This window comes from Scomber scombrus, chromosome 11, assembly GCF_963691925.1.
Source record: "Scomber scombrus chromosome 11, fScoSco1.1, whole genome shotgun sequence".
NCBI classification, from domain to species: Eukaryota; Metazoa; Chordata; class Actinopteri; order Scombriformes; family Scombridae; genus Scomber; species Scomber scombrus.
Window position 1 is genome coordinate 7,570,056 of NC_084980.1, and position 26,620 is coordinate 7,596,675.

The window sequence follows — 26,620 nt, forward strand, 5'->3', positions numbered from 1 at the left end:
AAAAAAACATGTCAGATTCCCTAAGAGTCTGTCTGGTTTCAGTAGTTGTCCAAATACTAAGGGTTTTATTTGGAAAGCAGTGAAAGGAAGTGAGTCATTATTGTGTATAGTTTGACTGTGGGTTATGTGGACGCCTTATTTTTGTTTCCCACCCGCATTACGCGAAGACCCGCCTTGCTCTGCCTCTGATTGGTTAATACTCGTTGTCTTCATTGGTTTGGTTGGTTATGGTTTTGGTCAAGAATATCAGCGTCAGCCAATCAGAGGCAGAGTAGGGCGGATCTTTGCAGAATACGGGTGCGAAAAAAATAAATACTATATGGACTGCATACAGTATTTAGGTTTCCAGCCAAGAGACTGCTGCCGCGTATCAGAGTGGGGTCGTTTGAAGTAGTTTACTTTTTGAATTCTGACGACTCCCTGTACAGTGTAAAGGTATGTTTGCTTTTTTCATTTATGAGTGAAAACATTCCGCATAAACAGACTGTCATGCTAACTCAGCTAGCTCTCGACAGCTTTCTACAGGGCAGGCTTGACAGCATCTGCAAGGTTAGCTCGGCTCGATCAGTTGGCTAGCCTCTGGCTCGTTTTACTGGACGCTAACTTTGTAGTTAACTCGGCAATTTAAATGTATTTTCTACAACGCCATTAAGTCGTACATACGTAATTAATTGATAGTAACTTTCTGTTGTGTTCAGACAGCTGTGGGAGTGAATAACGCTGCAGTAGTCAGCAGAATGAGCAGTCATTGCTCACCAGACTTGTAGTTCAAGTTGTTTTAATAGTTTTTTTTACAGCATACACACTTTTAATCGTTTGTTTTTAGAGACAGTAGAGCTCTTCTTTTGTGCCGTAGTAATAGCCTTGTCATGACCTTACATACACCTTGCAGGGGTTTCACATACAGGAAGTAAAAAAACTATCCAGCACAGTACAACTCTACAGTGTAGTAGTTTGTTCTTTGATCATATTTTTTTTCACTTCCTTGATACTACATACACACATACTAACACACACACATACACCCACCTACTCTTACACACACACACACACACACACACACTCACACTCACACTCACACTCACACTCACACACACACACTCCTGCTTACACACACACACAGCCATGTCCCCATCAGTACCCCTGCAGGAGATGATCCGGGCCATCAGGTCAGCCAGGACGCAGTGTGAGGAGCGGGGTGTCATCCAGAGGGAGTGTGCTGCCATCCGGGCACAGTTCAGGCAAGCCGACAACGGGGGTCGATCTCACAACCTGGCCAAGCTGCTCTACGTGCACATGTTGGGCTATCCTGCTCACTTTGGTCAGGTGAGAGGATTTGGCTAATTCCTGTCACGGGGTTTGTTTGGGTTAAAGGGGTTAGAGGGATGAGAAACCACCATGGCAGCAGAAGGATTTGGGTTCAATTAACCACTGAATTGTCCTGAATACTGAACCCCCTCACAGACATCATTTGTGTGCAAAGTGAATGAAGGTGGAAGAGCTCAAACAACACATTATAAAATCACATATAACCTGAAAAGAATGAATATTCCACATTTTACTTATTATTTTTGCTGTTATGTGCATGCACATAACAGCAAAAATAATATATAAATAAATATATAATATAAATAATAAATATATAATAAAGTTTATATGCATATAAACTTTACTTTCTTGCTATTTCTCACATCTCATGTAGTTACAACACTCTGGTGGTAGATTCCCTCAAGCAAAGTCTGCAGCATTGGGAACCCATGTCAAAGTCGATAAGTCCAAGAGGGTGGACATTGAAACTGGGCCACTGAATCCCTCCCGTGCCTCCACTTTGTAGCGTGCAAAGAGTGGAGAATTTCCCCAGGGGCATCACTAGTATTAGTATTTCAAGTACAGTTGTGTTCAAAGGAGTTGTCGGTCTTCCCGCTAGATGGAGTGTGTTCGGATGATAGCCAGCCCTCGCTACAGCGAGAAGCGTGTCGGATACCTGGGAGCCATGATGCTGCTGGATGAGAAGCAGGATGCCAGCCTGCTCATCACTAACTCCATCAAGAAGTAAGAGCAGCCCAAATGGATCAAAAATCTAATAAAACAACTGGAAATCTTAAAAGGCATTGAACACTATTTGAACTTTGAGATTATTTTGAACACAAAATTTACTAATGAGTACATTTACTGTAGATCATATGTTATGATAATATCGTAGAGCTATTTCAGTAGGTGAAATGAGGGGTGGGGTCAAAACATAAGATAAGAATAAATATAACAAGTCAGACATGTTAAAATTGGCAGATATCCTGATATGATTTCAATACAATGCTTAACTACACTGTCTTCTGTGTGTTTTTCAGTGATCTTGCTCACAGTAGCCAGTATGTGCAGTCTCTGGCTCTGTGCACGTTGGCCTGTATGGGTTCAGCAGAGATGTGCCGAGATCTGGCACCAGAGATTGAGAGGCTGCTCCGAGCCTCCAACTCCTACATTAAGAAGAAGGTGAGGGCCTCCAAATGTTCGTTTGTTTTTTCCTTTTTTTCCTGAAATTTTCTTCAGCTGCACTTAAAAATATTACAATTGTAGTCCCTGCATTTTAGACTATTGTGTCTTCACTTCTGTGTTTTTATTTTAATGCTATGTCTCTGCACTCAAAAGCATTTTGTGCTCCTCGCTTGAAAAGTGCCATACAAAATAACACTAACCTTATTTAATGCTGTGGTGATCTCATTAGTACAGTCACCCTACCGTCTAAGATAAATTGTGTTTTTGCACATAGGCAAGCTGTTTTAAGTTGTGTAACCACCGTTCCATATGTAATGAAAATTACAACAACAAGCAATGTGGCACCTCTGCCCTCACATCACGAGTCATCATTTTAATCATTTAGAACATACTGTTAGTATTATGTTGTATTCTTCTGGGCTGTAGACCAAAAACTATTAAAAACCATTTCAAACAAAACTCTTAATAACACAACGAGTCACGCTGCTGCACTGGTTGACATGTTCCTAAAGACAGTGGTTACTGTAGCTTGTTTAGAACTGGTGGGTTTAGGCCTGTCTCAATAATTATGCTATCGACTTATCGTACAATAATGTAATTATCAACATCATCATGTCTATATATGGACTTATCGTATGATACATGGACATGACCTTGATCTTTTTTTTTTACCTCAATATTGCCACACTTCACATTAGCAGCTAAGAAGCTATTCATGTCACAATGGCTAAGTGAGTAGTGTCCTCCATTCCTCACTGTGCACATCCTGAGTGGAGACTGCAGAAGAATTAAAGGTAAATAACTCTGTCCCTGTCCATAATGGCAGTCTGTGTTTTTACAGAAGCCTAGCGCCCACTCTCCACTCCCTGCCCTCCCTTGCATTATTATGCTTTTATATTATCATTATATCAGTGGTATAAAATTATTTTTAAGTCACAGTAATATCGTTTATCACGATTACTTCTGAGACAATATATCGTCCAGCAAAAGTAGTTATCGTGACAAGCAGGTAACTATATTATCACAATTTTTACCCTTTGGAGCTGTTTCTAAACAAACTACTGTAACCACTGCTTCATGGAGCAAGGAGCATGTCACCCAATGCAGCAGTGTGACTCACTGATGTGTTTTTTGGACAACTACAGAGTTCTACGGCATCGAGAAATATGATGCACACACACAATACATGTAATTAGGATGAGTTCATTGTTGGTTTGGCTCTGCACGTGAAATTTGCTGACAGTAACAAAAATATAGAAACTCGTCAGCCAAATCCTTTAATGTCTCAAACAAATTTAAGTTTCTCCCATCAGTATTAAAACTAACAACAGGCTCAGTGTTGTAATGATAATGGTGCTGATGATGACTTCTCCCGCTGTCCACCCAGGCTGCACTGTGTGCCGTACACATTGTGAGGAAAGTTCATGATCTTGGGGAGATGTTTGCGCCTGCCGCTCGTGGCCTCCTGGCTGAGAAGAACCACGGTGAGTTAACGGCACATTCTAATAACATGTTTACTAGGCAGTTTGATCCTATTAAGCATGTCTTCCAGATACTGGTTCCAACAATTCTTTGTGGTTTTGGCTGTTTATCTCTAGGTGTGTTACATGGTGCTGTAGTGCTCATTACCGAGCTGTGTGAGCGGAATCCAGAGACACTGGAGCGGTTCAGAAAGGTACGATGAACACACACACACACACACACACACACACACACACACACACACACCTTTCAGTACATCTACATGTATTAATAATGTGTTTGTGCTGTGTGTAACTCAGACAGTGCCAGATCTGGTGCAGATCATGAAAGGTCTGGTCATTTCCGGTTATTCTCCTGAGCACGACGTGGCAGGAATCAGTGATCCCTTCCTGCAGGTCAGTCTGGGCTCCCCTGCAGCTATGTACTATTTATTTATAACCTATCTACCTTTGTTTAATTGGGTTAAATGGAATGTAGGATTTTTTGTACTCATATTTACCGTAGAACAATAATACTTATGCTAGACATTTTATCTGTTCTTATAATCCATTTAGCATTGTTAGCACTATTAATGTTTTTTTTAATCTTATTTCAATATGAACCATCAAATTGATTGAATTAAGTCTATACTGACTTTATTTGGCTCAGATTTTGTCTTAAATGGGCACAGACTGGTAATAAACTGTGTTATTTCTTCCAGGTTCTTTCTTTCTCAAGAGCACATACAGACATCCTCCCGTACTTCCTTCTGTTTTCGCTGAGTCAGTGTACCGCAATAACTCGCGCTGTAGTCCAGCTGTTCACTTTCTCCCGTTTCCATCCCCAGGTGCGCATCTTGAGGCTGCTGAGGATCCTCGGCCGCAACAATGAAACAGCCAGCGACGCCATGAACGACCTACTAGCTCAGGTTTGAAGTGCCCTTTTTTACAATGTAGCTTTTAGCTGCCTTTTTCATAAATGTCACAAAGATTATACTCACTAGTGTAGCATCTTCCTGCTTGAGTTTCTTATCTTGTGTTTGTTCAGCCATGGTTGTTATCAATAATTATGCTGACTCCAGAGATCTTCTTTTTTTTTCTCAAACAAACTTGAAAGACATGATTTAAATCTCCTATTTTCCACTGGAAAAACATGCCCCATATCAAGTGTAATGTTATTACATTTTTCTTTAAAATCTGAATAAGTGATTAATGTATGTTGTATTTAAAGTAATGTAACTGTGTGTGTGTGTGTGTGTGTGTGTGTGTGTGTGTGTGTGTGTGTGTGTGTGTGTGTGTGTATGTATGTGTATGTATGTGTATGTATGTGTATGTATGTGTGTGTGTGTGTGTGTGTGTGTGTGTTGTGGTGTACAGGTGGCTACCAACACTGACAGCACTAAGACTGTGGGCAACGCTGTGCTGTATGAAACTGTTCTGACCGTGCTGGACATCAAGTCAGAGAGCGGCCTCAGGGTAAGAGACTAAAATGCTGAAATGCTATTTATTGGTATACATTTCAAATATGGTAAATTAATAATTGCACATATGCTTCGTTTCCACAGGTTCTGGCAGTGAACATCCTGGGACGGTTTCTCCTGAACAACGACAGGAACATTCGGTCAGTGCTGTTTTCCCTCCCTCCCACAAATCCTTGTTACTTTTTCCCCTTTACATCTCTTCTACCATCTTTCCCGCCATTCTCTCTTATCTCTCAGGGTCATTTTACTTTTTCCATTCCACAAGGCCACTGGCAACCTCACTGCAGCCAAACAGAGAAACCTCCTGACAGGCCGTTATCAGCCTGAGCTCACTAATCACTCTCCGCTGAAACAGTTCCCCTAGAGCCGCACCAGAAGGTCACTGTCTGTCTGTTAATGTTGATCTCTTCATTTCAGGCCATGTCATTTCTCATCAGACAGCATGGAGACCTGTCACAGGGTCCTTAGGGTTTTGTTATAAAACTATTTCTAGGCTTTGTCTCCATGGGGCCCTGAAGTCACTACAGGCCTGTCTGGGTTTTACCTGTGGGTCCTCTGTATCACTGTTGCTGTCTGACAGTTATAGGACTGGTTTATTCCTGTGAGACTTGCCCGACTAGATAAGATCTCTCTTGTGCGCACATAAATACTTGATCAGTTCATGAGACATTTCCAGTTGAAAGATGAATAATTCATCTCGCCAAGTTGGGAAAGTAAAGTTTGTACTGCACAGTTAATTAAACTTGAACGTTTTCTCATTAATTTGCTTAACACTGTCTGCTACGGTAGACACACTGGACCATCATTTCCCCTTCCTCACAGCACTTTATCATACTGCTCCATGAAACTTGAAACCTGATGTTCTCATTTTTGGCTGTCCAGGTATATTGCCATGACTTCTCTTCAGAAGATTGTTGGGACAGACCACACAGCAGTGCAGCGCCACCGAGGAACCATAGTGGACTGCCTAAAGGACCAGGATGCTTCTGTCAAGCGGTATATATATCTATTGTTACATGAATTGGATGGAAAACATATATGGAGTACTTGTTTCAGATTTTTGTATAAACCGTAACGTCATGCAGAGCAGACGGTTACACTGAGCCTGAACGCATCCTGCTAAGTCTCCTTCTTATCTAACTTACAATCATAAACACGTCTCATCCTGCACTTTTACTTGTTCAATGAACCACCAAACAAACATCCAGCAGATGTGAAATGTGATTTCAGCTGGACATGAAAGTTTAATTTTTTTTTTCCAACTTAAAAGGATTTAATGTAAGAAGTGTAATTTTCATGTGTGGGACACTTACTGATGTTCCCATTAACAGCATCACTTGTTCTGTTCTCCAAGTGCAACAAGACAAGATGATAGAGAAGTGCTGTGTAAGGCACAACCTTACAGCTATCTGATGAGGAGGGACAAGACAAATACTGTGGTGACCTATTGTTATATGATCATTTGCAATGCAATATCAATACTCTGAAGAGTTGTGATACTGTCATTAATGTGGACATTATGGTTAAGTGATAACATTTTATCATTAGCTACCCAGTGATTTCCAGCCCCACTAATGATGATGATAATAACTTAATTGATGATGATAATTTCTTATGGGTCAGTGTGTTGTTCAAGTGTACTCCAGCAGGATCAGCTGTCATTGAACTCTTTTTCCAACCCTACAGCCGTGCGTTGGAGCTCTCCTTGGCGCTGGTGTCAGCCAGCAACATCCGCTCCATGATGAAGGAACTGCTCATCTTCCTCTCCTCATGCCCCGCCGAGCTCAGGTCTAATGCTGCCAGTGGTATATTCAACGCCGCTGAGAGGTGAGTGAGACACCACAGAAATAAATGCGCACATACACGATTGTATTACGTACACGTACTGTCTGTAGGCATGCAAGCACACATACATACATTTATGTGAATACATTTAAAGCAGAACTAGGATTGGTGTTGTTATGTAGACAAGAAAAGATGATGATGTGGGTAAAAAAATATGATGAAGCTGTCATAAAAAGTATCTCTGCTTGAAATCTGTGTGTCTACATGTCTCACTCTGTGTCTGTCTCCACTGTCAACGATACCCCCGTTTACTTCACTGGCACTGTGACCATGAATAGTCTTCTGTGTCTGCTGGATATCTCTCTACCACTTGATGCACTTCTCTGTTTGTATGTGTATAAAGCCGTGAGAGGATGCTGATGGACTGGTGTATGTGTGTGTGTTTCTGACTCACTCTCAAGCACCACTGAAGTGTGTGTGTGTGTGTGTGTGTGTGTGTGTGTGTGTGTGTGTGTGTGTGTGTGTGTGTGTGTGTGTGTGTGTGTGTGTGTGTGTGTGTGTGTGTGTGTGTGTGTGTGTGTCTCTGTCTCTGTCTCTGTCTCTGTCAGGTATGCGCCCTCCCAGCGCTGGCACATTGACACCATCCTGCATGTCCTTACCACGGTAAATACAGACTATGGCACACACACACTCCTGCCTTTTATGTGGGTTTCACACTTTTAAAACTTGTTATGCCATCATCTGTTTGTATGTACAAGGGGCCACATGTATGAATGATGTGTATGCATTAAGTAAACACTGAATTTGTTACTTATCAACAATTAATTTGATAAGTGAAGTTTAGTATAGTTTGAACAGCACTGCTTAAACTTCCTAACAGAATGTAGGTTTCACTTTCACACTCACTACAATTTTGCTCTTTTCGCTTAACAGTGATGACATTTTTCAGTGAAGAAATGTGTGCTTAATCTTACACACCTTCGCACTCATTTATGAAAACGGTTGTGCAAGGTTTTTCCAAACATCTGACGAAAGAATCAAACATCGAGACACACAGAAAAACAAATTGTCACCTTTTTATTGCAGATTCTGTACCAACTATCGTACATGCAGCCCCTAAATAGATACTAAATAGGCGGTTCATTCTGGACTAACTCTCCATTCTGCACTTTGTTACATCCTTACTTGTTATTTTGTGCTCTATCCACATAATGCAGTAAATGAAACCCAGATGATTTGTTAAAAGCTAATGTTTACACACATCTCTCTTAAAATGATGGAGTGTATAGAAAGGATGATGCATGTAGACAGAGTAATGGTGGATATATGGCACAAATTAAAGCTTAATCCTCATCAGTAAATGTCCTTTATATACTGTAATGTGTATGAGCTGTGATGGACATGTCCACCAAGTTGGGTCATTGTGTCTGAGAGGAAATGTAGGGCGACCTAAATACTTGGACCAGCTGTCTAGTTATGTGTGTGTGTGTGTGTGTGTGTGTGTGTGTGTGTGTGTGTGTGTGTGTGTGTGTGTGTGTGTGTCTTTGTTTGACTCTGTTTCTCACTCTGACAGGCAGGGGGCGACGTGAGAGACGAAACTGTGCCGAACCTGATCCAACTCATCACCAACGCCTCAGAGCTTCACTGTTACACCGTTCACAAGCTATACCGGGCTGTGCTCACTGACATTTCTCAGGTGTGTGTGTGTGTGTGTGTCACAAACATAAATATATGACAGTTTCTGTCATCAAAGGAACATTCTAAGGTTTAGTTTTTTACAGATTGGCTTGTTGGTCCACTCACTCATTAAGTCAACTTTGACAGTAACATCATGTATCTGTCCCCAGGTTTCTCCATGTTGATGCTTTGTGTGGCAGTAAATATAGAGATAAAAGGTGATTTTGATCCATCATAGGAAGAATAGTTTATTTTCTGTTGCCCCCAATAATGTTTTGTAATTAAAAGTTATTTTACATCTCTTTCAAAATCAATTCCTTAGGATAGCTGATTAAGTCAAATGTTCTTGGTGTTAAAGGGGAATAAGATTATTTAACTACCAAAAAATCACCAAATACAATGATGTAATCCTGTATAACAGAAAACAAAAGGAACAAAAAAAAGCACAAGATACAAAATAGCATATTGGAAAAATATTAACAGTTTAGCAGTGTTGTACTGTTTCGTTTTCATGCGTAGTGACAAGGGTTGCAAAGGGTCAGGAAATTTTCGATAACTTTTCCAAGGGAAGTTAAGCTTTGGAATTTTTTTAATATTCCAAAGCTAAGAATATATGGGAATTAACAGGAATTAACTGGACATTTGAGGTAATTTATACAAACTGTATCAACTGTATACAAACATAAATATAAACATTTTGTATGGTCATAAGCAGATATGCATGCAAGCAAATTTTTTTTTAAAGCCAACATTTTGACAGATTTATTTGTGATTAGAACTTTAATCAATTCTTTCGTGGAGCAATGTTGAGTAAAATAAACAAAATGAAGTTTTTCTAACTACATTTAAGTTTATTTCCGTTAATTCCCTTATATTACTAATTCCCATATAATCCCGTTAATTCCCATGGAAAGTTTCCAACTTTGAAAATTCACAGAATTTTGCAACCCTAATAATGACATAAATAGGTGTGTCAAGAATGAAGAGAGAGTTTGAGAGTAGAGATGTGCCAGTCCACCATTTTTACCATGTAACATCACCCCCAACCATTTCCATTACTGTCATTAGTGTGATGATCAGTGTTTTCAGAGGGGTCCCTGAACACAGCACAGCACTCTTGTCATTATCAGCAGTTAAATGTTTTGATAAATGAGGAGAAAACATCTTTAACCAGTCAAACAGACACAGCAGAAGCAGAGAAGCAGCCTGGCCATGACTTGCTATGTTTACATTAGCTAGTCAAAATATTGATATGCAGCTAGTTTTTTTTAGTGAAGTGAGTACAAGTGATCCAGAGTGTGCAGGATTTTTGGTTCTTTCAAAGCCATCCATCCATTTTCAATCGCAGCATGAAAAGTTGATACCGGTACACACTGGAGAGAGAAGTTCACACCCTGGTTCTTTTCCTCAGCTCAGCACAGCTGGCCAATCACAGTGTGAAGTGGGCGTGAATGTCGTATTTTCAGTTTTGGAAACTTATAGAAACTTTGGATTAGCTTGTTGTAAATCACTTGACTGTCTGGCGAGCAGTTCTGATATTAGCTCCTTTAACCTGTCCTGTGATGCTTTGAGTTGAAACAACAAAAACTATCCAAAAAACTTCAGTAGAGGAAAAAATACCCACAGTGTGATGACCCAACTCAAGTGGCCACAACAAAAAAAGAGACACACAATGTACATTTTAATCAAAAAGAAGTTTATTTAACCAATTAAACTGCAAATAAAAGATGTAACTTTGTGTATAAGGCATCAGGTGAGATATCAGTAGTGTTAGTAGTGTGTGGTGTGCATGGGTGTAACGTGTGAGTGTTATACAGTGCAAGAAGGTGAAATATAACGAAACCAAGTAACTGGAAGGGAGAACAGAGAGCTGCACACAGTACCAGCTGCCAGCAGTCAAAGCAGGGTGAGACCACCACAGCCGCAGTCTGGATTTTAACAACCCGGCAACCCTGTGGGCCCTCAGGTGTCGCCAGTTGCCCTAACGAACACCTGCAGAAATGGAGCAGACGCATAAATCCCAAGGCAAAACAAAGGATGACAGCAGGGGTCTTCACAGGAAGTCAGAACTCTTGTTTCAGTTTCATTATGGACAATGACAATGATGTAAGACCTTTTTATACAGTACAATGCAAATAATGAAGCATAAGACATCACTATCAGACTTTCATCATTCAGTGCTTACAGTTCCACCTAACACTTATACAGAGAGCCAACAGTTGATGCAAAGGTGATCCAAAAATACCTACAGGGGGACTTTCAGTGAACGTTTTTTATTACACATACATGGACTGACCCGATATCAGTGAAATTACCCTCAAGGTATTTTCAGATGAAGTAAACAGAGCGTGACATTTAATTTTCTCTCTGAAACTTGAAGTGAAACCGATCTTTTTGTTGTGTAAAAAGTCAGTTATTTTTAAGTCACCGTCTTGACATCTGAGGTTGACGCTCATCATTTTTCATTTACCTTTTTATTAATTCATGAAATTATTTCACACCGTAATCACAAAATCTTAATGAATAGAAACGACTAAATTCTACTCAGAAGAGAAGGGGCATCCTTTTAATTTTAAATCATTTTGTAGCGCAACGTATTATATAAAACCTTGAATGGAAACATCTTCATCTAAGAGAAAAGTGTGTGTCTGATCTGAACCAGGCAGAGCTGAGTTTGATTCTGTGGTAGTGAGAATAGCCAGGCTTCCAGTTTGAAACCAGCTGATGCAACCAGGTTTATTTTTAGACGTCTGCTGAGTAACCATGTACTCATACTCTATGTGGTACAGTTTCCCGTCTTCTGCCACATTAACTTCCTGTGAAATCAGGAAAAAAATTGCCCTGCTTCACTGGCCAACAAGCCAATCTGCCAAGAACTGAAGGAGTGTTTCTTTATGATTAACACATTTTGCTATAAATATAAAGTACATACAGACAGTTTTGTAAGTGTTATTTATATATAATATTTTATTATTATATTTATTTTTTATACTCTGTGTTATCCGCAGCAACCCCTGGTCCAGGTGGCATGCTGGTGTATAGGAGAGTACGGGGACCTGCTGCTGAGAGGAGAGTGTCAGGACACTGAGCCTGTTCAGGTACACAGGCCACCACAAACACTGACTCATATTTTCTTTTATATTGTTGCTCTTGATGGTTAAATAGTGATTCAGCCCTTTGTTAGGTCATGATAACTTCCACATTTACCTAATGTCTGGTAGGTTTCCCCAAAGAAAATTCCAGAAAGTTCTCCAGAAAGTGAAAGTGTATTGTGGTTTTATCACCACAACTGAAGCTGGTTTGGAAATAACAGGATCTGGGTAGTTGGCATTAGAAGTAATATCAGCCATACCTGAGTATACAAAGAGTTTTACAGACACACTTTAACTACAAACATGGAATCAGCAATACTGAGAGTCCTAATTAATCCTCAGTCCTTTTTTTCTTAGTAATACAAATGCTAATACTCTTCATTTTCATATAATAAATGTGATAGATCATCTTAGTATCATCTCACTAAAACTTGTCATTGTCACATCCCCAGTTTCAGCTTTCAGACTTAGTATTTCTCTATCTTGTGATCAGGTCACTGAGGACGACGTCCTGGACGCCCTGGAAACTGTTCTACAGTCCCACATGTCGTCCCCGGCGACCAGAGGCTTTGCTCTCACTGCCACCATGAAACTGAGCACACGCATCACTGATAATGTGGAGTAAGACACACTTCTGTCACTCATAGCTCACAACGCAGTTAACAGGCCACTCTGTTGACTTTAAAGAAAAGGATTTACGCATCAAACTCGGTATTTGTGCAGACAGGTCTGCCGGTGGCAACTGGTGACTCCGACTCGGTGGTTAGTTTGCCATTTGTACAGAGAAAAAACAATCCAGTGGTTGCTGAGGAACAAAACCCTCAACACACTGACATTTCCAAACACCATCAACCCGCATTTGAGTGCTACAACACGCCCGCAAATTACAACAATGATACTATCCAATATTTAGCATTTCTATATGTTTTTTATTAAATTTCCTCTAAAATTTTCTGGTTCACATGTCTCTGTAAAGATTTGATTTTAATGTTTCTCAAATAACGACATGTGGAATTTAAACAGATGGAAGCATTATCAGTGCACAGCAGCTGTGGTTGCCAGCAGAGGTCATCATAGAGAACATGGATTCCTTAGTGCCTTTTTTTTTTTTTTGCATCATTTGTATACATCTTCTAACTCTCTCTCTGTCTTTCCCCCGCTTCATCCCCGGTCAGTCGGATCAGAAGCATCGTCAGCATTTACGGCAGCTGTATAGATGTTGAGCTCCAGCAGAGGGCAGTCGAATACAACGCTCTATTCAAAAAATATGACCACATGAGGTACGCAGTGACTTGTGCTGATGAAAAAGTCAGATTTTTCCTGCAGTTTTAAAGTGTTTTTTTTTTGTTTGTTTGTTTGCTTTCTGCCCGAAAGAGCTGAGATGTTCCTTCTCTCTACAGGGCAGCAGTGCTGGAGAGGATGCCTGTGATTGAGAAGAACTCTCCGGGTCATACCAACGGAGAGTCAACAGGGGACACCATCAAGGAGATCCAGCCCGCCAAAGTCAAGCAGGGAGAGCTGCTGCCTCCACAACAGCCAGCTAACCAGGTAAAAAACATGATGATAGTAGAGATATGTTCAGGTTACATGACAACACATTGTGAGCATTGTTTTACCTGCATTTTCTCTGCGCCTAAGCTGGTCTCCTTTGTGACGTGTTGATTTTTAGGCAAGCGTCATCAGGCTAGACTTTGATCTCTTACTTTATTATTCTATTACTGGTTTGATTTTGAAATAGTTTAAAGCCTACTCAGCTCAGTAACAGTTCAGTCATGGTTTACTCACTCTCATAGTCTCATATTATCCTTTAAACTTGCTCCTAATATTTAGGTTGGGGTGAAGGTTGATACAATGATTAGAGTTGTAGTTTTCACCCTGCTGTCTGTGGTTTCCCTCAGGTCTGTGATTTGTTGGACCTGCTGGGGGGCTCTGGGGAGCCTCTGCAGCCCAGTCCTGCACAAGGCAGCGTGGCACCAGGCCTGCCCATCATCAGCCCTGCTGGAGGAGACCTTCTGGATCTGCTGGGAGGCTTAGAGCCCACGCCCGTCGCATCAGGTCTGACTCTCAGATTTCCACATACACAGGGAGAAACCGAAAGGAGTGCAAGAAACTAGAGGGGAATTAATTTGGATGTGAAACAAGAGAATGTAAAATTTATGACTGAAACTTTACGTTCATAGCTCTAAAGGCCAGAGGACATCAGGCAAGTCCCTAAAATGTAAATGCAAATAAGAGAATACGAAGCTAACATCTACACCTCTTCCTTCTCTCTTCTGTTTTTCTTAGCTCCTGCAGTGACAGTGTATGAGAAGAGCGGTGTGACTTTGACACTAAGTTGTGAGAAACAGTCAGACTCAGGCCTGACAGTCACACTCACAGCCTCCAACTCCAGTGACTCAGACATCAGCAGCTTCACTCTACAAGCTGCAGTGCCCAAGGTTTGTCTCAACACACTTATGTGCTCATCTTGTTAATCACCCACCGACAGAGCAAACTTTCTCTTCCAGACTTGCATACCCCATCAATCATTGGATGGAATGACAAAAAATGCATGTTCCCCAGAGGATGAACCCTGATGACTTTTGTGATCCCTGATGTGACCTCTAGTGTCAAAATGAGGTTCACTTTTGTACTTTTGAGTGGAATGTCTTGACGACTATTGAATGAATGTCCATTAAAATTTGGTAGACATTCATGTTGCCAGGATGAATTGTACTTTGTGGAACCCTCAATGTTTCATTTAGCACCAACAGAGGGTTTATTTGTCCACTACCTGCAAAATGAATGACATTCTTATCAGCAAATCAGCAAATGTTAGTATGCTAAAACATTGACCTAAGTTATTCAGAGCTAGAAACTTGCTTAACTTCAGGATGTTGTCACTGTCATTGTGATGATCTAGTTATTTGTTGGTTGACGAGGATCGTGCAGTGACATATTCTGTGCTACAAATGTGTCAAAAGAGTAGTTTTCAATCATGCTCTGTGGACAGATGTTACAAATTCACCCTAAAAGAGCTTTTTACCATGCTGACACTAACATTTTAGCATTTAGCTTGAAGCCCACTGTGCCAAAATACAGCCTCACAGAGGAACCAGTATGGCTGTACACTCCAGTTAGGTGAAAAGATTCAACAAATTCAGCAGCAGTTTATACAAGAGCTACTTATGGCAGAATATCAGTTTTTTTGTATACTGCACCATACCCGAGCACTGACTGGTCTGTGTTGCTTGGTGTCAGTTTTAAACTCCAGCATGTTCTCAGGGTCATCAGTGCAGTAAAATGCAAGTGAAAAACAGCATGTGTGTGTTTTGCTGCTTTCCACGTTAAAGTCCCATTTGATTCCCCCCCCCTCCCAGAGTGTCCAGTTACACATGAAGGCTCCCAGTGGGGACTTTCTTCCTGCACAAGGCGCAGCTAAGGTGACCCAGATGGTGGTCCTCAACAACCCAAACAAGGTGGGCTCGACACACATGCACAGGCAATACTGTTTTTGTCAGTAAGGGGCAAAGTCAGGAAACACTTTTACCCTCTTTCATATTAGATTTTATCAGCAAGAGATATAAGTTTCTGTAGCAGAACATTTAGGGAGGAGTTTGAAAATGCAGCATGAGAATGAAAATAAAAATTCCCAAACATCTCCTACAGACCTGTTGTTGAATTCATCAAGAAATATCCCACGTTGTTAAAAATGTGCTAGATTCAAATGTTTTACTCCCATCCCACATGATGATTATATCTCCTATCTAAACCCTGCTTCTCCCTTCAGGTGAACCTGAAGATGAGGGTACGCATATCATACACAACCCAAGGATCCGGTTTTCAGGATACAGTCCAGATTGACTACTTCCCCGGACTCAATGCTGCCAGCCACTGACAGCAGCCTGTCAGTCCAACAGGACTATGACGAGTCTGTGAATGAATCAGCAGGCGTCACCCTCACTGATGAAGGGTTTCTGTGCTGTCAGAGCCTCTACACTACAGTCCAAGCTGCTGTGTCTCAAATACCTGATTTTATTTGTGTTTTTTTTTTTTTTTTAAGACTGAGGAACACTTTTCTTTCACAGGAAATCGCAGCCTCATGTATGAACTCCCCTTCATTTGGAACTCTAATGTATATGAGATGGATGTGGCACAGGCTTTGGAATATGCAGGTATAACACGAAAAATACTCCATTCGTATTTTTCTTGGAATTTGCAGTGACTACTGTCCACACACATGTACCTAAGTACCACCCTGTCCTTTTTTCTTTTTCTTTAACTACAGCTGATTGTATTCTTATTCCACACTTCAAAATATGTACTTTTTTTGTGGTTCCTGTCACACAGCACTCCACGTCCCCTCCCTTCAAAGTGATTTCCTTTATGAAATACTTTCCTTCATCCTTGTTTAAGAGCAGCTGACCACTAACAAATGAACCACTGCTACGAAACACTCTTATCCAGATTTTAAACACAACCACATGACTTGCATCCTTTCGGTCTTCAGTTTGCTCTTATCTTTTTCTCAGAGTACAACATATGAACATCTACATTATCTCATCTCCTTATTTCCCCTGTGCCTTTCATACCTTTGAGAGCAGAGGTTTTCTCATATACTAAATGTGTAATTATATAGTTTTGGATGCCAAGAAACGGTTTTAAATATAGGTTAGTTATATACATCTTTTAATCATTCCCATACAAGCAACCCTTGTTGCTTATTCTGAAGAGAACTCCTCGTCTATTGTTTACAGAATACCTTTGCTGAGTTATTGTATTTTATGAAGGCTGTGTACAGTGAAACAAAAATGGGCATGGTTACTCTCTGCAAGATGTATATTTTAGATATTAAGTATATACAGTAAGCACAATTGGAAGAATTTTAAGTCTTTGATCAATTTTACACATGCAAGCAGACATACCTCTAGAAGCCGGTTAGTAATTTGATCAATCATCTCATTATCTTTTAAAACAAAACACTGGATGCTGGATGTCAGCAATGGTGCTTCAGTGCAATCTGTACCAGACTGTTTCAGATCACTACCTTAACTTAAAAAAATGTTATGGACAGACCAGGAGGAGTTAATTTTGTCAGCTGTTTAGATCCTCTTTGAAGCTTCTGTCTCATGTCATTTTCTAAATAAAAGAAAAAAATCAGTTTTCAGAATCCTCAGCAGTGACTCGCATGGGTATCTGTGCTCAGTGTGTGCATGGGAGAACGACGCTTCAATTCTTCAACTTCAGCATTTATTCACAAGCAAAAAAAAAAGACCACAGTGTTGCCAAAACTGTCTCTTGTACTGCATGAGTGTCTGCATCAACTGGTCAAACTCAGAAAAGCCAATGTGGGTTACAAAAAAAACAACAAAGGAATTAGAACGTCCTTTTTTTTTTCTTTCTCTCTCTTTTTTTTTGTGGGAGGTGGGTGTATGATTTTGTTTGCTTCGGCCCAGGAGCGTGGGATCTCATATCTATGTGCTGCAACATGGTTAGATGGTGACGGACACCTAAAGCGTTGGCACTCAGCTGGCCCCGGGACAACAGCCACTCATGACAAAGAGTTGGGGTGTATGCAGGGCCTGTGGAGCGTTGAGCCTCCTCTTAGTGCCAACACAAGATGGAGCACCGAGCCTCCCTGGATCTTGTAGTCTGCTGCTGTCTTCTCATCATTCCTGAGATCAAAAAGACCATTTAGAGAATAATAAGTCCTACTCTTGTCACTATTACAGAGCAAAAACATTCACCGTGTGTGAACTCACATCTGTTTTCCACTGTAGATGAGTCTTTGTTGCTGAGGGGGGATCCCCTCCTTCTCCTCCACTCTTTCTTTGATTCGCTCCACCTTTATTTACACAGGGACAAGACTTTTAGAAAAGATGTGACACTTTATGGTTAAGTACTTAAGTTTGCATGTCTTCTCTTTTATTGAGACATCACCTTGTCTGTGGGCTCGATGTCGATCTCTATTTCTTTTCCAGTGAGAGTCTGAAACATTAATGTTGGACATGATCACATTAACACCTGCTATAGGATCAGAAATGGAAGAATAGACTAAACCTGTCTATTTTCATACATTTCTTAATAATGGGTGTTACAGCAAATTCTTTGACCCATCAAATTTCTGCCAAATTGGTCAAACATGAACCAGATACAATTACATAATATATATATGAAAACATAATAACATTTAAATATATGTGATAGCTATAGTTACTACCAATTACAACCCAGTATTTTACAGGGTTTATGTTCTCAGACACCATGTCTGATTTCATGCATAAAGCAAATAGTTTGCTGTACATTAAAAGCAGCAGATATCAAGTTGTAGTAGTAACAGTAGCGGCTTTAAGGCTCACTCCAAGTGCAGCAAGTTGGCGCACAATTAACAGTTCTGCTTCATAATGCGCCAAAAAAAACACAACATGAGTTAAAACTGATTTAACAAATAATGAATAAGCTTCTCTATAAGTTAAAAATAAATCTATTATTGCTTCCCGGCCCTGAAATAAGAGCGGTCATCTGATGATAGCGGGCTGCAGCAGCACAGCGAGCGACGCCTGAATAAAACACGACCTTACCTTCACTTTAATCAGCATGTTGAATAAACAGTGATCTACAAATCCACACGATAAAAAGTGATAATGAACAAAACGCTTCGTAAGCTGGCGAATAGCAACCTCCTTGCCCAGCTCGAGTTTACTTCCTGTTCTGTGTGGCACGCTAAAAACGTTCCGACGTCTACGCTCACCAGGAGAATAATGGTTCCGCTGTGGTGTTTTTTAGAGCCTTTGTTCATGTAAATGTGGTCATTTTAAGCTGTGTAAAATATACTACACTACAAGTTAAAGTCCATCCACATTTTCACTCAAATAAGCTCAGAATTGTATTTAAGGTATCAGTTAAAATGTTTGTATTTATGTGCAGATTATCATTATTTATTATCATTTGTGTATTACTGTAGCTGATCGAGGTGGAGCTGAATTTTTTCGCATATTTTTCGTTTTTAGATCTGATGACTGCGATGGCCATAGCTTATGATTCACATCATTTTCAAACTCATCAAGCCACTCAGTGACCTCTCTATAGATGGGGACATTGTCATCTTGGAAGAGACCACTCCCATCAGGATAGAAATGTTTCATCACAGGATAAAAGCAAAATGCCCCCCACAGCATAACAGAGCCACTGGATCCCCTCACTGTAGGGGTCAAGCATCCAGGCCTGTACCCACGTTTCCTTTAGTTTGCCACCCGTCTGTATACAAGATATTATATAAGATATAAGCAATGTAAAGTAACTAGTAGCTAAAGCTGTTAAACATATAGTTAGTTTAACAGCTCAGTACATAAAATGTAGTGAAGTAGAAGTATAAACTGTCAGGTACTGAAATATATAATCGTATTTGAAATTATGAGACTGCACAAAAACACCTCAACATAATCAGCAACTCTGACTCAATGCTTTGTCCCACACATGTTGGTCACTCAGCTAATAAGGCAAGACGGGCAGGATCAATTGTTACAGCTTCAATGTACTTCTGATCATTCAGTCATGGTGCCTCATCTCTACCTAGGTGTGATAAGCTTGTCTGTTTTTGCAACAACTGTTGCTAATGCAGGTATGTTTCACACATGCATGTAATAATTTGTCACTTTATGTACATTTGTGAAGGGTTTCACATATGAAAATCTGTTTGCAGATATCCAAGTAGCCTGTGCAAAAAAATCACATGGAAGATCGGTGCAGATTTGGTGCCAAACGCAGCTCGTCTCTTCCTTGGAAACTTCATGGCTTCTCGTTTCAATGTTCTGCCCACTGGAGAGAGGGAAGTAAAGTTCAACTACCAGTTTGCTGACTGCAAATTTCAAGGACTGATAAATGTTCCTTATTTTAAACTTGTATGTCTTTCATCCACTTAGTCTTAGTAACCTGTCATTCTCATTTGCAGCTGAAACGAAGATTCCTCATCAATCAAAATAAACTGATTTACAGGCCAAAGTCAAAACCTGCAGCCTTTATGTATCTCATCGAGTGTGTTTATAAAAGGTAGAGTATCTTTTTAACTGAAAATCCCATTTTTTGCTGAAGTAAGGAATGAGGAAGGGTGGGTTCCTGCATTCCTAAACCCTGGATCAGGTGTTTTTGAACGTCTGCGTTGGCTGGTATTCCGCAAGGCACTCCTCAATGGTGAGTCTGCATGCTGCCAAAACTACAGAAAATACAACATTAGGATATTCGGAGACAAATTCAACCTGTTTATTTTCCCCTACAGAGCAATTAACAGCCGTAGCAACGACAAATGTTATCCCTCTGGGCTCGTTCATACCCATATGGGCCGCAGTGGACCACTTATTCCATCAGCCGTTGCTGCTGTTGATGGAGGAATGTGTGGCAGCCACCACAGCAGAGCTGCAGCCTAGCAGCATGGTTTACCCCATCATTAACAATAAGTGGTAGGATTCAGATACTGGTAAGTCATTACAGTTGTCTGACAGATTAGAAAATATTCTTCTTTGCTTTCTTTTTCATGCCTGTATACTAATAGCTAATTGCCTCCTGTTAGAATCACCTGTAAAACGGAATAATTTGCATATCTCTTGTTTAGTCATTAAACAAACAGGAGCTACGTGCTGTAACTATCACTGCAACTATGGTCACTGCACCCGGCTGCTCAGAGTGGTGTATCAACTTCTGGGAGAACCAAGCTAGCTGTTTCCAGCTTTTATGCTAGGCTAATTTCCTCCTGGCTCTAGCTCCATACTTAACACTCAGATGTGACAATGGTATCGAGCATGGATATAAATTTGGGTATGGATAGTAGCACCACTGCCGTTTTAATTCAATTGTGTCAGCGGTCAGATCTATGCAGAGTTTCAAAGTTTGTTTTCTGCAAAAAATGGGTTACATTGAGCTCAACTCACTCTTGGCAAGAAAACATTTTCAACACATCCAAAAAGGTATTCTAACCTAAATCCACTACTGATCTTGTCTTTTATAATTGACTAAAATTGTATCAACACGAAGCTGATGATGGCTAACCTCCTTTGCTCTTTTTTCAGTTGGGAACTGCTAGATGATCCATCTCAGAGCGGCCTCTGTAGCTACTGCGATTCAACCTGCACGTAACGCTCCAAAAGAGGAGTTGATCGGGGTATCAATTTTATGCCAACTTGGTTGATTTTGAATGGTGCTTTCTCTTAAAATCACTGCCATCCTTTTTGTTTTCCTTCAGCATCCCAACACCTAAGTCACAATGCTGTGTTGGGACCCCTCACCTTAGTGTATCCGTTTTCATCCATGGCCCTCAACGAATCATTGGGGTTTGCCTTGGATGAGTCTTTGGTATAATAAACCATCAATTATTTCTTCGGAAATATGTTTTGGTGAACACTGGACGTAAGAGCTAAAGTTCCTGATCTTTTAACAGGATAAGATCACTCTAAGCTGATGGGAGAATGGAGGATTCCTGCACAGCAGAGGTGGCAGTAGCAGATGGCATCAGCATCCTAACTTACAAGACAGCTGTACATGACCTGGACTTAATGTGTTTGCAAAGTCATCGTAATGCAGTAGTAATGACTCAGTGTGAGCCATCTTAAACATTCTGATGTAGAAAATACACCTGGTGTAAACTCCTGTTCAGCTTTTTGTCATTTTAATTTATTTTTTTTGACACTTCAATCAGTTTTTGTACTCACTTGTCATGCATAGTAATGTAATGCAAGGTGCTTTACATAATAAACATTGCAGGGTTGGTGATACAGGTATTGGTTCTAGTGTAGTGAGAGATTCGACAATAGAGTCCCTCTTTATCATGAACTGAATTTCTCACTTCCATATTCAGTTAGGGAGTGTACTGTATCCAGTCACTGCTGCTATGAACCATGATTCTAGTCCTTGTATAGGCCCAAGAGAGCTCCCAAGGGATTGCCCCATTGTCTATGTTCCCTTTCAACCTGCTGATATTTTACTTTTGTATTTGTTCAGCTTGTGAAATTTCAGATTTATGTTGACATCAAAAGTGGCAAAGTGACCTGGTACTCTGCTCTTTTAGATTTTAATGATCGTGTGGTGTGGTTTACTTTTGGTAGGCTTGTAAGGCCTACAAAACTTGATCAGTCTAACTCACTAACACATTCTTTTATCCAAGTCATGCAGTCTTAAAGTTTAACCTGATACTGTATTATATTATATGGTAAAGTTGTCATTGTCTTAATTTACTACTAGCGTCTTGTTTTGTGGATTTGTTTTTTGCTGGCAGTTTCAAGGCAACTGGCACATGATTAACTTTGAAATTGGGGTTTTACAATACTTGACATTGACAAAAATAAGAATCTAAATGTAAGTTACTAATTCAATAACACACTCTGTCCGGTGCTAATGTTTCCAGATCAATCTTTGTGACTCAGATGCTTTAGAGCAACAGTTCTCGTGGTGGGATCTGGGATTCCAGGGGGTGCCCAGCATAAAGGGGAATAATTTATTTTCACTATAATCCCATTACTAACACAGCGACAGAATGTGTGATTAATTTTGGCATGGATTTCACACACTTTCTGTAATAAAAGATTCAGAAGCAGAAATCTTATCAGAAGGGAGATCCTGGGACAAAAACGTATCGAATGCAGGTCTGTGGTCAATTAGTGTCAGTTTATGGGTCCTTGAAATGAACATTTTGAGAACCACTGCTTTAGAGGATCCAGCCCCTGCATTGACACAACCATTTTTTCAACTGAATACCAAATGGCTGTCTTTCACTTTTTCATGATTAATTATACTGAGATACACAGAAATATAATTTATATGAAATCAACATTGAAAATGACTGTGTCAATGTGATTTCTCATATTAACCCCTGATTCTAACTTATATATAAAGAATTAGACTTGGGCCACTTTTGCATGCATTTGAATGGCGCTTTGAGGTTTTCAACTTTCTTTCTATAATTATAAAATGTATCAAATTTGTGACGGCAAAGATCAAGCTACGTCATATCAAAATGAGATTGATCTAATATGTGGGATGTGGTAATTGTTGCTCTGCAAAATCATTGTAATACATTTGATGGCCTGTGCACCTGAGATTGCTGACACACTCCAGGTGAAAGAGGTTTTCTTAATTGACACTCACCCAATGTCAGAAGGAATAAAACCAGCAGCAGTGCCAGTACTGAGTGTTCAGTCATGATGGCTTCTTTTTGGCAAGGTGCACTGCTTTTGAGCCTTGCAGCTGCCATTTCAGTGCATGCAGGTATAATATTGCATTACCAGAAAATTGAATTTTAACAATCCTTAACTCAACCTGTTTATTAGTACAAATGTGACTTCTTGTTGTGTCCCTTACAGACATGGAACTGGACTGCAGGCCTGATCATGTGTCCCTGGTGTGGACAGAAAGCAGATCCCAGGCTGACACCTCACTTGTCCGCCTGGGTAACTGTTTGCCCACCAGTGTCACAGCCAGGGAGGCAGTTTTCAATGTGGATTTCAATGAATGTAACTTCAGGAGACTGGTGAGTACACTACCTCTAACTGGACACTCTAAGCTTTATTCTCTACAGTTTAGTAACAGTTGTTAATCTTGTAGGTCTCTGGGGATCAGCTGGTGTACACCAATGATCTGACCTATGAGTCATCTCCCGATTCCCACGTACAATCCTTCACCCACCCAGTTGTCTGTGCCTTTGAGAGGTGGGTGTTCATACTGCTTTGATATCTAGTCATATAAGGTAAATATGGTCTTGTTCTACAGATGTATATTAAACCTAACCAACTGCTGAAATCTTTTTTTACTGTGCAGACCAAAAGACTGGTACCCACTCATCTATGACCCAGTGTTTAATACATATGGTCAAGGAGATCTAGTGTTCCACATGGGCCTTATGAATGGTGGGTGCTCAGATAAAACATCACTGATGACTACAAAATTGCTATGACTAATAACCTAATCTTTCTACTTGCTTCTATAGATGACTTCTCAGGCCCGGCTACATCTACCGTTTTTTCTCTGGGCTCCTTTATTCCTATCATGGCTAGTGTTGAGCAGAATCGCCACCAGCCATTGTTGCTGCTTCTTGAGGAATGTGTAGCTGCAACCACACCAGAGCTGCAGCCTGAAAGCAATTTATACCCAATAATCACCAATAAGGGGTACTTTTGAGAATATAATCACTATTTAATGAAACAGTTTGTCCAGACATTAACAGTAACACTTACTGCTTTTGAAACATACAGATGTCTTGTGGACAGTAAGACCTCACGCTCAAAATTTGAAGACAGGCAAAAATCATCAGAAATCCATTTATCCCTTCAAGCCTTCAGGTTTGCACTTGGAGAGGAGGTAAATGATCTCATTCTATACACTGAATGTTCTTTGAGGAGCCAAATCAAATGGTGTCAACACTGGCATTATGGACTGACTCTTATCTCAACTCAACAGGTGTTTATCCACTGCAAACTTGTAGCTTGGGATCCCTCTGGACTTGACAACACTAAAAAGGCCTGCCACTACGATAAAGAGCATGGGTAAATTTTTTTTTTTTTTTTTTTTTTAATGGTATCCGTAAATCCTTTGCTAAAATTGATATGGAATTTTGATTCAGGCTTGTGACTGTGCCTGAACATTGTAAACTACAACTCTCTGGTTTTTATCCCTCTATCTGGAACTGCAAATTTTAAAGCCTCTTATTTGGGATACACTATGGATGGCTGTCACTGCTTTTGAGGAAGTCTTCACTGGTCAATCTGTTAATTGACAAGACTCAAGTCTTAATGAACTTGTACCACTCAAATCATAAGTAATTCCCCTCTATTTCACTCAGCTGGGAGCTGCTGGATAACCCTGCATATAGCAATCTATGTGACTGCTGTGAGTCCAGCTGCAAGTCCAGAAAGATGAGGAGTACAGCATCAGGTATTTATCTGCTGTCTTTAACTGGTGGTGTTGTGCTGGTCCAATTGCTCTAATAAAAAAAAAAAAAAACTTTTTTTTAAACAGGGAAACATGGAGAAGCACAAACAGCAGTTCTTGGGCCAATAACCATCACTGATTAGAAATCCTGAAGCATCATTGTAAGAAACTTTATCTTGCGTTGTATTATGTTTGTCCTCAACTGCCTCGCTAACTTTTGTTCTCCCCAGCAGGAATGAATCCATCTTAAGCACTGTCTCCTTTTGATCCGAAGTGGCTTTTATATTTTTCCAAGCTTCTGAAAGTTTAGTGCTGGCTCTTTTTCCTTGCATTTCAGATTGTATTGTGACCATTAAAGATGTATCAAAACCACTTTCCACAATGCTCACATTTTTGTCTTAAGGGGGTATTGGAGGTCATCATTTCATGGTTCTATTTTTGGTCGTTGCAAGGGATAATGGTGGGATTATTTTGCGCAACCTAAATACAAATCAGTTTCAAACATGTCAGCAGATAAAATGTGACAAAGGCGCTTCACATTCTCTCAGACGTCATGAACATCTACATGGTAAAGGTCTTTGGGGTGTAAATGTTGTTGCCATAGGTATTCTGGACAGCATAGTGTACTGTATCTAATAGGGCATTGATTCTACATTCTAATGCCTAAAAACCTTTACTTTTTAATCTGCCCTGGAGGAGTTTAAGTGCTCAAACTGTATATAGAGATGTTCATACTTGATTTTGTTTCACAAATGTGAATTTCTTCTTTTTTGTTCTCTTCACATTTAAACTTTATCTGAAGTCTTGTCTTGATCAAAGTTTTTACTTCCACCAGCGGTCTCTTCCAAGGCTAAACTTAAGGTTTAACATTCTGGGTCAAAAAGGGGTTATCTAACATGCCACAAGAAATGCGTATTGACAATTTTATTCAATAGCTTGGTTCTCATTAATGAAGTTGACACGTTACTTTTATTTTCATCCATAGTTCAAGTCTTAGTCTGCACTCATTCAGATATCGAGTCTGTAATGCACCCTCACCCCTCAAACTATCATTAATGTAGCTGCTCGAGATTAATGATTAAGCTATAAAATGAATCTATTTTGGAAGTGGAAACATGGCAGGTCAGGACATGATGTGGTGCAACAAGTGTCCTTGGTTGTGTTTGTGTTTTACATGACCATGATTTCTGCAGCACAACTCAAATGGCAAGCACTGAAAATGGAGGTAAACACAGTTGTCGTCTCCCCCCCCCCCAAAAAAAAAGACCAAATCTGTCTTTTGAGGTGAATTTTTATTTTTTTTAATTCAGTATTTATTCTAAGGCACATCAATGTATTGAATCAATTTTTCAAAAATATCTAGAAAGCTGATTAGCTACTAAAATCCATGATTCCTTTTAAAAATAAAACATGGTTCACATCCCCTTGTCTATCAAGTGTAAGAAACAAAATACAGTGGAACTCAGATTCACTGTTTGTAAGGCTGGCCCAAAAATTACTTATTTATGGCCATGCATTGTCAAGGCAAACCAAGGCATTTTCAGGAAGGCATACTTTTTTAACTGAATCCAGGACAAGTGTCCGACTGTAGCAGTTGTAAGCCTACAAGAAAAATCTTTGGAGTCCTTCCAATGGGCAGACTCAGTAAGATAAAGGGGAAAGAGGAGGTTTTTATGAATACATGGCAACCTGTGATAAAATATCTAACAGACCTAAGTCAGCTAATCATGAATTACAACCT

The 26,620-nt window shown here is 40.1% G+C and overlaps 4 protein-coding genes across 5 annotated transcripts; 3 read left to right on the top strand and 1 right to left on the bottom strand.

Moving 5' to 3' along the window:
- The first annotated feature begins 346 nt into the window (after positions 1-346).
- On the top strand, positions 347-17,143 carry ap1g2 (adaptor related protein complex 1 subunit gamma 2). 2 transcript variants are annotated; one of them, XM_062428584.1, is made up of 22 exons: positions 347-435; positions 1,124-1,326; positions 1,928-2,052; positions 2,349-2,490; positions 3,881-3,977; positions 4,092-4,168; positions 4,275-4,370; positions 4,802-4,882; positions 5,331-5,429; positions 5,519-5,574; positions 6,317-6,430; positions 7,121-7,261; positions 7,828-7,882; positions 8,793-8,915; positions 11,905-11,994; positions 12,482-12,609; positions 13,164-13,268; positions 13,389-13,536; positions 13,887-14,043; positions 14,275-14,426; positions 15,348-15,446; positions 15,758-17,143. In XM_062428584.1, the coding sequence occupies exons 2-22, from the start codon at positions 1,126-1,128 to the stop codon at positions 15,863-15,865; spliced, it is 2,394 nt and encodes a 797-aa protein (XP_062284568.1). In that variant the 5' UTR covers positions 347-435; positions 1,124-1,125; the 3' UTR covers positions 15,866-17,143. The 2 variants fall into 2 exon arrangements, with proteins under 2 accessions (XP_062284568.1, XP_062284567.1); XM_062428583.1 differs by having other exon boundaries at positions 3,881-4,168.
- Positions 17,144-17,206: 63 nt separating this feature from the next.
- Positions 17,207-18,675, bottom strand: nedd8l (NEDD8 ubiquitin like modifier, like). The gene is made up of 4 exons (XM_062428585.1): positions 18,549-18,675; positions 17,908-17,955; positions 17,730-17,812; positions 17,207-17,642 (listed from the first exon to the last, which is right to left on the bottom strand). The coding sequence occupies exons 1-4, from the start codon at positions 18,564-18,566 to the stop codon at positions 17,519-17,521; spliced, it is 273 nt and encodes a 90-aa protein (XP_062284569.1). The 5' UTR covers positions 18,567-18,675; the 3' UTR covers positions 17,207-17,518.
- Positions 18,676-19,521: 846 nt separating this feature from the next.
- On the top strand, positions 19,522-21,096 carry LOC133990750 (uncharacterized). Its single transcript, XM_062429153.1, has 6 exons — positions 19,522-19,592; positions 19,679-19,850; positions 19,919-20,016; positions 20,063-20,157; positions 20,243-20,423; positions 21,030-21,096. Exons 1-6 carry the CDS (start codon positions 19,522-19,524, stop codon positions 21,094-21,096), a joined length of 684 nt encoding a protein of 227 aa, XP_062285137.1.
- A 2,045-nt stretch (positions 21,097-23,141) lies between these two features.
- Positions 23,142-25,022, top strand: LOC133990681 (zona pellucida sperm-binding protein 3-like). Its single transcript, XM_062429075.1, has 9 exons — positions 23,142-23,220; positions 23,316-23,482; positions 23,557-23,660; positions 23,770-23,858; positions 23,939-24,119; positions 24,204-24,309; positions 24,409-24,494; positions 24,791-24,882; positions 24,967-25,022. The coding sequence occupies exons 1-9, from the start codon at positions 23,154-23,156 to the stop codon at positions 25,020-25,022; spliced, it is 948 nt and encodes a 315-aa protein (XP_062285059.1). The 5' UTR covers positions 23,142-23,153.
- The last annotated feature ends 1,598 nt before the right edge of the window (positions 25,023-26,620 follow it).

Coding starts and splice junctions, on each gene's coding strand:
- ap1g2 (XM_062428583.1), top strand. CDS start 1,126: ATGTCCCCATCAGTACCCCTGCAGGAGATGATCCGGGCCATCAGGTCA. Junction 5,575..6,316: donor AACAACGACAGGAACATTCG/GTCAGTGCTGTT, acceptor TTGGCTGTCCAG/GTATATTGCCATGACTTCTC. Junction 14,427..15,347: donor TACAAGCTGCAGTGCCCAAG/GTTTGTCTCAAC, acceptor CCCCCCTCCCAG/AGTGTCCAGTTACACATGAA.
- LOC133990750 (XM_062429153.1), top strand. CDS start 19,522: ATGGTGCCTCATCTCTACCTAGGTGTGATAAGCTTGTCTGTTTTTGCA. Junction 19,851..19,918: donor AATTTCAAGGACTGATAAAT/GTTCCTTATTTT, acceptor TCTCATTTGCAG/CTGAAACGAAGATTCCTCAT. Junction 20,158..20,242: donor CCGCAAGGCACTCCTCAATG/GTGAGTCTGCAT, acceptor TTTCCCCTACAG/AGCAATTAACAGCCGTAGCA.
- LOC133990681 (XM_062429075.1), top strand. CDS start 23,154: ATGATGGCTTCTTTTTGGCAAGGTGCACTGCTTTTGAGCCTTGCAGCT. Junction 24,310..24,408: donor GGTTTGCACTTGGAGAGGAG/GTAAATGATCTC, acceptor TCAACTCAACAG/GTGTTTATCCACTGCAAACT. Junction 24,883..24,966: donor GATGAGGAGTACAGCATCAG/GTATTTATCTGC, acceptor TTTTTTAAACAG/GGAAACATGGAGAAGCACAA.
- nedd8l (XM_062428585.1), bottom strand. Junction 17,813..17,907: donor ACATCGAGCCCACAGACAAG/GTGATGTCTCAA, acceptor GTGTAAATAAAG/GTGGAGCGAATCAAAGAAAG. Junction 17,643..17,729: donor ATCTACAGTGGAAAACAGAT/GTGAGTTCACAC, acceptor TTTTGATCTCAG/GAATGATGAGAAGACAGCAG.